General features: G+C 32.4%; 2 protein-coding genes across 2 annotated transcripts; one reads left to right on the top strand and one right to left on the bottom strand.

The window, feature by feature from the left end:
- The first annotated feature begins 854 nt into the window (after positions 1-854).
- On the top strand, positions 855-6489 carry LOC139861106 (chaperone protein dnaJ 16). Its single transcript, XM_071849408.1, has 12 exons — positions 855-1274; positions 1718-1841; positions 1984-2066; positions 2431-2542; positions 2626-2730; positions 2877-2927; positions 4553-4642; positions 4736-4841; positions 5310-5458; positions 5534-5587; positions 5885-6127; positions 6224-6489. The coding sequence occupies exons 1-11, from the start codon at positions 1138-1140 to the stop codon at positions 6110-6112; spliced, it is 1239 nt and encodes a 412-aa protein (XP_071705509.1). The 5' UTR covers positions 855-1137; the 3' UTR covers positions 6113-6127; positions 6224-6489.
- A 410-nt stretch (positions 6490-6899) lies between these two features.
- LOC139865010 (uncharacterized) lies at positions 6900-9690 on the bottom strand. The gene is made up of 3 exons (XM_071853563.1): positions 9437-9690; positions 8336-8503; positions 6900-7400 (listed from the first exon to the last, which is right to left on the bottom strand). The coding sequence occupies exons 1-3, from the start codon at positions 9684-9686 to the stop codon at positions 7177-7179; spliced, it is 642 nt and encodes a 213-aa protein (XP_071709664.1). The 5' UTR covers positions 9687-9690; the 3' UTR covers positions 6900-7176.
- Positions 9691-11187: the final 1497 nt, after the last annotated feature.

Here is an 11187-nt window from a genome sequence, read left to right on the forward strand (position 1 = left end):
TTGCTGAAGCTGTGACAAAATTTGCTACTTTGAAAAGGGATTGCAAAGTTATTTTCGGTAGTAACAACGCCAAAAGAGCTAGCACAGATACGTGTTTACACGTTTACTCAGGTTCCGAGTGTTTTCAGGTGCATAACTATATGCATAAATCTTTTTTCCTTAGATGAAGTGCGGTTGGTTCATCCTCTCGATTGAGGTGTTTTCAAGAATCATGAAAGGTTTGAACGCAGATTGTAATCGTCAAGATACAAATGAGGTTTAAGATGAAATCAAGTGGCAAACTTGTAGAAATATTTAGTTTCATATGTTATAGTTAATATTTTAATTCATTTTAATTGTCCAATGTTAGTAGTCCACAGTTGGTAGTTCAATAATACATATATAGTTTAATATATAATATTCGAATTAATTAATACGTATCGTGACCCATTGTATACATGTCTCAGACTCGATCACAACTCAAAGTATATATATTATTTTAGAATCAACCTCAACCCTGTATAGCTAACTCGATCATTACCGCATATAGAGTGTCTATGGTTATTCCAAATAATATATATAGATGACGTCGATATGATATGTATATATATATATATATATATATATATATATATATATATATATATATATATATATATAGTATAATTAAACTTTAACTAAAATAATTAATAATAATTGTAATTAATATAAATAATAAATAAATAATATTTGCGCATTTTCAAATCAAAGGTGTAAAGATTCCAAAACCATAAGGTGTTGAACGAAACATTTGATATTAAAGACAAAACTATTATTTATTTTATCCTTAAAATCTTACAACACACTCATTTCTTTATCCTTCAAACAGGGAAGGAGCCAGCTACCAAATCAAAATCAAAGCCAAAACACAGTTGAGCTGTGATTTTCTACAATCGATTTCACTTTTTACTTTTTCTAGCATTTCTTAAACTTCTCCGTCCCCAAGAGAACAACTTTTAGGGTTTTTATTTAATTTAAAATTTGAATGAATGTTTTTGAAATTTTATATCAGGAAACTTTCTTTAACACCTTATTTTAACTGGCGTACACATTTTTAGGGTTTTTTTTTTCTCCTTCTTGACGCGGGTTTTCGTTAATTGTTAAAAAATTCATCGAAAAATGCCACCTCATAAATCAAAATCGGAGAAAAAAGAAGCTGAAAAACAATCACTGAGAGATCCGTATGAAGTTCTTGGTGTTACTCGTAGCTCCACAGATCAAGAAATCAAGAGTGCTTACCGTAAATTAGCCTTAAAGTATGTTATCTTATTTATTTATTTATTTATTTATTTATTTATTTTTAATTGGTTATTTTAAATTCCGTACTTTTGCTCTTAATTAGTCATGAAAGTTGTAAACTTTGTTGGTAATTAGTCATGAAAATTGTTAATTCTGTTAGAAGTAGTTTTAATATTATTATTTTTCCTTTTAGATTTTGTAGGGGTTATTAGTTTGAATTTAGTAGTATTAATTTGTATAAATTATTAAATAAAGATGTTTTTTTTTTTTTTTCAGTTTCTCTTGCCACACCCCCATATGTGTGTATATGATTATATATATGAATATGAATTATAATTATAAATGTATGTAAATTAATCTAAATTTAGCGTTCGTTGTAAGTTATAGCATTTGATAGATTAAACATTTTGTGCATATATGCTTTGAAAGCTGATTACTTTCTGTTGATAAATTTTATTAGATACCATCCTGATAAGACTGCGAATGACCCTAAAGCGACTGATATGTTTAACGAGATAACCTTTTCATATAACATATTGTCCGATCCAGATAAACGCAATCAATATGACACTGCTGGTTTTGAGGTACCAAACTTTCAATAATGGGAATGGTTCACTTGTTTTTTATAATTGGCTTATATAGTTTTAATTTATAAGGGAATATAATGGAAATATGTATATGTATATGTATTTAGTGTATGCTGACTGTAGAAAGTTATAAATGCAGGCTGTTGAAAGTGAAAGTCAAGATTTAGAGCTAGATCTTTCGAGTTTAAGTACAATGAATACCGTCTTTGCTGCACTTTTCAGGTCTTTTAAAATCAAAACGCTTGTAAAACATTTTGTTATTTATGTTTTGAGGTGTCCATTTACACCCATTTACTAATGGATGGGTTGATTTAGTTTTCTTTTATCTCAAATGGGTCTAATGGGTTGTTTGGACTGCCTTTACTTAAAAGGTAAACAAACTAAACAGATTGAAAGTAACCAAGTATTTTTGTAATGCATACAACCTCCTAAATGCTACATTAGTATTAAAGATTTATCGTACTACTAAAGATCACCCAGTTTGACCCGCTGACCCATTCTGTCCGACCCCCTCATTTTAATCATTAATTTTTATGCTTGTAACCTTATTTTAATTTGAGGTTGTATAAAATGCATGTTGCTGCAGCAAACTTGGAGTGCCCATTAAAACGACCGTATCCGCCACTGTTTTGGAGGAAGCATTAAATGGGTCAGTTACTATTCAGCCAATTTATTTAGGGCAACCAGTTGTTAAAAAGGTAGGTTACTGCTTACTTTTGTTTCTAGTTTTGTTTGTAGTTTGATTTGATTGCTCATATGGAGTATTTGCATTTCTGTGTAGGTCGAGAAACAAGGTGCTCATTTTTATTCTGTCACAATAACAGAGAAGGAAGCACAGGCTGGATTAGTTTGCCGAGTACAGTCAGCAGATAAGAGCAAGTTCAAGGTTTATAACTTTTGTTTATATGAATATATTCATCATCCTGTAAATGCATTTACGTTAGCATGCACAACACTTCTATTTTCCCTTGATTTGAATTTGAAATATATTTTATTGTCTTGTGCTTACCTATAGACACCAACTTTGTGCAGCTTTTGTATTTCGATCAGGAAGAAAATGGCGGATTAAATCTCGCGCTGCAGGTATTGTTATTACCACGTATTAAGATATTTATTATAGTATATGTATTTGTTGGGCAACTACAATTTGGATACTTGACAATTTTAATTCTTGCTAGTCGAATTAAACTAAAATAATGATAATGATAATGATTATGAGAATTAGAGTGTTGTCGCAAAACTGTATTGTTTTTCTAGAAGAAATATACTTTAATGTAGTTTAGCTCGAATTAAGTTCGGCTCATTAAGAAAATTCTCAAGCTCATTAATTTATTTGGGTAAGATGGTTGAAGAGTTTGTTAGTGAATTCTGATACTGTACATACGGTTTTTCATATCAGGAAGAAACTAGGATTCTTAAGAGTTAGAATCAAACTTTAGGAAGATGAACATAATCAACAAATAGTTATGAATACACTAAAAATTGATTGAAAATCTAACTGGAAACGTTGGGAAATGAAAGAAATATAAATGTCATGTTGGAAAATGGAAGAGAGGTGCATGTTTACATCGGATGAATACAAGTCACATTATCAGTGATCCTTCGCTTTATATAATACGAGTAATTAATATAATTATTTTGTATATATAATTCATTTTAATTTATAATATAAAAAATTAAAATAATATATGTAAATATAAATGAAAGCTTGTTTAGACTCGCAAGCTTAAACGAGCTCTAATTTACGCTCGGCCCAAACCGAGTTTTTTTACGAGCCGAGTTCGAGTAGCTCGGCTCATTTACAGCCCTACCCGTATCGATTAGGGACAAAATTTTGTCCCTGGCAGCCTGTGTGTCAATCTCTATGTACGCACGTTCAACAGTCTCTTTCAACCTCACATTGCCTCTTAAAGGCCATCTCGCTCAGGTATCCTTAAGCTTATCTACACTTCCACTTCCACTTCAGCCTAGAGAACAAACATACATAATGTTTCAATAACTATTAACCATAATCTATTTGTTGCATTATACAATATTAGTTAGTAAGATAGACAATATTGCAACGATAGGATTCCCCAAAAGAAGTTGTATCATTAGAGTTCAATCATATTTGTTATAATGCTCTTTAAAGAACAACTTAAGTAGTGTGTGATGTACCTGTTCAATCAGATCTATAACAAGCGCCTTAGGTACAGTTACATCATCCATTGCCTGTTTAGGTTGTTACATGTAACATATTGGCGTCAGTGGATGATGATGATGTAACTGTCCCTGGGTATTTGCTACAGATCTGGTTAAACCAGTATGTCACATACAACTTAAGTTGTTCTTTAAGTAACACTATAACAAATATGATTGAAGTAACTTCTTTTGGGGAATACTATCGTTGCAATATTGCCTATCTTACTAACTAATATTGTATAATGCGACTTATAGTTTATGGTAGTTCTTGAAACATTGTTTGTTTTTGTTCTCTAAGCTGAGGTGGAAGTTGAAAGGCTAGATATGATTAAGGCTACCAGAACGAAAAAGATGGTCTTTAAAAGACAAGGTGAGCTTGAAAACTTTTTTGAGCGTGCACACAGAGCTTGACGCATAGGTTTTCAGGGAGAAACCTTTGTCCCTAATCAAATCCGGGAATGTTGAGATTTACGATTTGCTTGTGGGCATACATAGTCTAAATTCTGTTACATTAACTTCTATTGTAGGAAGATAGTGCAAAAACAGGAAAAGTTACATCTGCCGGAATGTATTTTCTTGGTTTCCCAGTTTATCGATTGGATCGATCGTCTACTTCGGTGAGTAAATTTGATTCACAGAGATATGCAATTGTGACAACTAAACTCGTGACAAATTTTTATAAACTCTAATTTATTGTCGGGTTGGCCCAGACTGCTGCAAAGGATCCAGATGCTGCTTTCTTTAAAAAGCTCGATGGATTTCAGCCATGTGAAATACACGAAATAAAAGCTGGCATGCATACGTTTGCTGTTTACGGTTAGATTCTACGACTATTTATACGTTTAAGGCTGTCACAAAGTAAGCCAAATTTAACCTATCATTAGAGGTGTCTCAACCCAAATTAATGGATTCAACAGGCGTACTAGGAAAAATTAGCTTCAATGGCAATGTTACGAAAGACATCGTGAGCGTATTATCATTGCATAAATCCTCCTAAATTTTTTGTTGACAAAACAATTAAATTGAAAATGTAGTTTGTATATCATGTTCGACAAACTATTTGAATAAAATTTAATTTTTTTTGAAAAAGATAGTTTTTTATCAACTTGACCTATCCAGTTGCTGCCTTTATAATCACATGGTAATAGATGTTATTTATTACTTGTATGATATTGGTGAAATGTCTGAAATACTCTGTATTAATGACAAATGAAGAAAATAGTGCCTCAAAAGTCAAAAACAATTTTATCAGCATATGTAATGATTAAAAATGGCCTTGTGCAGGTGACAACTTCTTTAAAAGTGTAAGCTACACAATAGAAGTTGTATGCACAGCTTCGTTTGTAGAAGAGAAAGAGAGTCTCCGAGAAGTTGAAGCTCAGATTTTGTCAAAACGATTGGAGCTTTCCAAATTTGAAACTGAATACAAACAGGTTGGTTAATCATGATCTGTTTAATCCGTAAACCGGTATTTTTTTATTTTCATATTTATTGTTTTGTATGGATAGGTTCTTGCACAGTTCACAGAGATGACCAGTAGATATGCTCAAGAAATGCAAGAGGTATAAGATAAGAAATTATTACTTCTAATATTCATAATGTCTCTTCATCTATTTAAAACCTTTATAAATTGTTTTAAATACGTAGTACATATATTATTACATATTCAAAAACAATGCACAAAGTTTTAGTGGTCAGCTAACCCGGCCCAGTTTGACACACACTTAAATATATCATCCCCTTTTGACCTGTTACCCGGTGTATCCTGCCTACCATTTTTTCATCACTGCCCATTTTGTAGACGACATTCTTCAAGTCTTCAATTGTTGGTCAATACTTGTAATATTTGACTTTCGTAGATTGATGAACTTCTTAAACAAAGAAATGAGATACATGCCTCCTACACAACAGTTCCACCAACAAAACGTAGTGCCAGTGGTCGCAGAAGCAAGATCCGAGGTGTGTCAAAGGGTGTGTCAAAGGAGTCAAAAGAGGATGGCCACCAAAAGTCATCAGCAAGGAGTCAATCAAAGAAGAAGAAATGGTTCAATATTCATGTAAAGGTTGACAAGCGGAAACCTTGCTGAATCTTGTTGGACTTGGTAAGTAAGAATCACCATTTTCATCGCAAATCTCTTTATTCTGATAGTTTTTTCAGAAAAAATGAAATAGATACATAAATTTTATGTCTTCCATAGTGTGATCAGAAAGAAACAAAGACAAGAACCACAAAACATCACTTGGTATGTTGGAAGAAGCCGATCTATTGCTCGTTGGAGTCGTGCTTGTATATTGTACTTCATTTCAGATAGAACTTAAATTTAAGTAGCGATTTATGAATCATATTTTTTCTCACTGGCACTCCTGAACGAGTTATATGGGTCAGGCGGAGCCTCGAAAATTTATCTTGTCTGTATATTTGTTCTTATTTTTATTGTTATGTTATTCCAAATTCATTTTTGTTTCCTTCATTTCAACTATCATTCCTGTGTACATGGTAATTTAGTATTCCATAAGCTAGTAATGTCTTCAATATCGTAAGAATTAGTTATTCGACTTCGTAGTTGATGGCAAATATGACTGTCATTTCAAAATATAACCTGTTACATTTAAGATCTTAATTTTATGGACCGGTTAAAAATTTGTCAATCAATTCATTCAAACTGTTATCTAACCGTGATTTCAATTAACATTAACAATTCTTTTATAAACAATCTTAATCGGCTTTCAACAAAAAAAAAAAAAAAAACATTATCTTACAAACAAACCCTCTATGCTCATAACGTGTAGTGAAACAATTGTCAGATTTGCAAACTATAAGTTGAATGTAATAGGAGCATGCTAGATAGAAAGCGGATGAATACTTTCCGTTAATCTGATCATGATCAAACTCAAAACTGTGAAGGAGGCCACCATATAAAGGTGTTCAATAAGTAATACAATATTAATGCAGCTACATGAGTGAGTTCTCAGTTAAGAACAAGACCGCCATTTGCACTCCTACTGTTTTGTTTCACTAACAAAGTAATCTCGATTGCAAAATCTTTTTATAAGATAGCTACTTAATTACAACTCCAATCTTATCTTCGTGTGAGATAAAGTAAACATGGGTAAGAGAACTTACGGTAAAAATGTAGTGTTGCAAGTAGAGTTACTCATCTGACCATTTCTTTTGAACCAATTCGTCTCTGTCAATGAACCGTTCAAGCAATTCCTTCTCTTTTAAAACTAGGCAATTTGTATCCTTGCCAAACCAGTCATAGCGTCGTTTGGCAATGTAGTCGTATGCAGCATCTCTTATAGGAGTTGGAACGATCATAAGAGAGCTCAATGCCGAGTATGGAAATGGCAAGTAAGAAAGAACCTTCAAAGCAGCTACAAAAAGTAAAACAAAAAAAGAAATCCCATTGAGAACTGAAAAATAGATCGATCTTTTCAACTGTGTACATACGTCTTTATAGATTTATTGATGATAAATCCAACACTCAGTTATCTGTCTACTTTATAGTCTTTGAATTGACAATAGTCGTTCCTAGTAGAGTAATTGCGATTACACATAAACAATCATCTAAAGGAGTTGCAAGATTATAAAAGTTGAATACGCAAATCTGAATGTAGCTTCCAAAACTCCAAAAGACAAAAATCTACTATATTTAACACTTACTTCTACAACCCCACCATGTTAAAATGTTTCAGTGTCATTTTTAATGAAGCAACGAGTTATAACATCTAATACCTACAACAAGAAGAGACTACTGAAATTTAAAATAATTTTTTATATTTTGCAAGGGAAATAGCCAGTTGTAACTTAAAATGTATCTAATAACAGGAAAATATCCCAAAACGTACTTACTGCCAATGGTGAACATCTTTGTAGTGTGGTCAGTCGTCCCAACAGAATGTGGTTTTTAACTTATACCCCTTAAATCAAAATTTTGGCAAACAACCGGCACTATACAAACCACTCATTCACAGCACACACGTCAAACCATGATAGGGTTTCGAGTAACCAATTTGCTAGGTTTTATATAAGAAACATAGTTACAGTAATAGATATAAAAAGAACAAATTACTGGAAAGTTTTTAACCATCGTACAAGGATTTGCATTTGCAGAGTAGACTCACATAGAACAGATTTTTTATTCTTACTTTCATTTTTAATGACAGCAATCCCATGAATAAAGTCTGCCAAGAATTTGCTTATATTATTTAAGTGGTTGCGCCTTTTGGCCCCTTTAAGGCCTTAAGGGGTATAAGAGGTTGAACACATAAATGGAAATATTTAATAGTGTAGCGAAAAGTGTACTAACCAGTAGATCCTTGATGGTATTCATATGGTCCTTCAATGAACAGAAAACGACGAAGAACATCCTCACGATCAACTCCACATATTCTCATGTATGGTTCAGCAGCCTTAGATTGCAGGCAACAGAACTTCAATTTACTGTATTTGTCTGCTTTAATCACAAATTTTACCCCTACATGAACAAGATAAAGGTTATCCAAGAGTTTAATAATGCAATAAACATAATAAACAAATAACCATGAATCATAGAACTTCTTACAGTTACTTGGTTATTGGCAAAGGATTACTTTTTCACACACATTTTAGTTGAATTGGAAATTAACTTGCAGTTAGGGTAAATACAACAAACAACTCATTTTAGTAGTCAAAATGTAAATCAGAACTGAAATTTCTTTCAGGAATTAAGTTACGAAAACAATTCAAGAGCAAACTTTGACAAACCAAACAAATAACAAACCTACACTACCACTAAGTTTCTCAGCCAGAGTGTAGTTGCCTGACAAACTATTCAATATTTCAATTCATATCCAATTACTAAAATCCAAAATATAAGAACTATAACAAGCTATGGTTAGTAAACTAAAGCTATAATTTGTAACTGTCAACTAACCCTAAATTTGACCAATATTTTATAACATGCACCAACAAATCAATAGTACTACAATAGCTGCAATTTAATCTGAATGTGTAATCGGATGAAATTCACGCAGAGTTACTAAAATCCGTAATATAAGAACTATCAACTAGCCCTAAAATGAGGCTATGATTTGTAGCTGTCAACTAGCCCTAAATTGGACCAACATTTCATAACATGCATCAACAAAAAAAATAGTACTACAAATCTACAATAGCTGCAATGTAATCTGGATGTGTAATCGGATAAAATTGCTGCAAATTCAACTCCAGTCGAACAACTACATATCAACAGCTAAAATAAGCAGTGTACCTGAAATAGCCTAAATCTATCCTGCTACTATAATTCCAAACTAACATTCGCACCAGAACAATAACAAAAAAATTGAATACTATAGACTACAAAAATAACAAAAAACAATAGAAATTGGTAAAAAAAGCGTAAATTATTTGAAAAAAAACTGGAATAAACCTCGGTGACAGAGATGACAAACGCCGTCGTAAACAATGACACGTGGCTGTAAAAGCGTAGGTACTGTATCAAACTTCACACCGGTAGCCGGAACAGATTCATCATTTAACGATAAATCATCCTCCGCCGCTAAACCACCAGCAACACAGCCGGAACGTAACGCGTCAGATTTTGACGACGGTACTGATGAGAGAAAACGTGATGTAATCAACCGTCTCGCCGCCGGTAAAGCGCTCCGTAACGTCGTCATTACAAATTATAATGTTTCTCTAAACGCATTTAAGAATTAGAATACTAGTAATTGTTGATGCGGAAACAATGCTGTTGAAATTCGTGAAATGAAGGTTTATTTTGCGTTACTTGGTCCCCAAGCACGAGAAGATGATCGAGTGTATCCGGTGTTTATGAGTAAGGGAAAAGTATAATGGATTTTAAACCGTTGGATCGCAGTGACAGAGATCAACGGCTACGATTTATCAACTAGTTTTTCCTTTGAAAGGCACACGTTCTCGATGATCCGGATATGTCCTATGGATTCATACACGTTTAGTTTTACAAGGAAATTTAGGACAATTATTTAAATTTAAATCAAAAATCATTTTAATATTGATATTTTTTAGCAAACTTTACTTTCTACAAGTCATATACACCAATTTACTAGATTGTTCAATATTTATATCATTTTCTAAATTAATATTTTAAAATAATCAATCAATGTAAACTGGCTCCTTAAAACTAAAGATATAACAAAGGATAAATATTTTGTTTATGTAGCTCCAAAAAATAGTAAGGGGCACTTCAAACTCCCATTTGAAACTCGTCAATATAAATATAAAGTGTTGGAGGTTTTATTGAAATTTCGTGTAGGGTAAAATAATCGATAGTCGGATAAATCACTGAATCGTGGTATCACTTTCCGAAAGTAATTATTCGACTCTTATTGCCTGGGTTACACGAATATCACTTTGGGATAAGACAGAGATTAGTTCTTGTTATTGGCAGTAAACAAGAACTCTTTTGCATAAGAGTATTAAGGTGTTTTTGTATCTATTTTTTCTCATGAATGATAGTCCTTATTTATAGGCACCCAAAAACAAGTATTATTCCACGATGGAGATGTTTCACTAACTAATTTCCTTTTCAAATCTAAAACAAATCCTTTTCATAAAATTGTTTATTTTATTTCCAACAACCAAATCAAGGAAATCGATTAAATCATTTTCATAAAGTTGTTTGTTTTATTTCCAACAACCAAATCAAGGAAATCGATTAAATCCTTTTTGTTATATTTTAGTAGGCTTATAACTACCTTTAGTGGCCTGGTTCAATATATTCAAATTGAAAGAACTAATAAAAGAGAGATGTGTTGTAGAAGATATAGGAGAGAAAGAGGTTGAAGAGAGGTGTGATGTATTTAATGTATATGTGTGTTTTTATAACTTACATTATGCACATATATATAGTACAAATTTTACTATCCATATTTGACTAATTACCATCCATATTTAACTACTAAATTTACAACACTCCCCCTTGGATGGTAATTTTTTTTAAAGAGCAATTAATACTGCCTCGTTAAAAACCTTGCTAAAGAAAACCCAGTGGGATAAAACTTTAGCTAAGGGAAAAAGAGTGCAGCATATAGTTGACTCCCCCTCAAGTAGACAACGCTGAGTCGTCACATCTTTTGAACTTGCCTCATGCCAATATTGTGAACGTATGTTTTGAAAACAGCGATTGACAGTGCTTTG

The sequence above is a fragment of the Rutidosis leptorrhynchoides genome, chromosome 8 (assembly GCF_046630445.1).
Source record: "Rutidosis leptorrhynchoides isolate AG116_Rl617_1_P2 chromosome 8, CSIRO_AGI_Rlap_v1, whole genome shotgun sequence".
Lineage (NCBI taxonomy): Eukaryota > Viridiplantae > Streptophyta > Magnoliopsida > Asterales > Asteraceae > Rutidosis > Rutidosis leptorrhynchoides.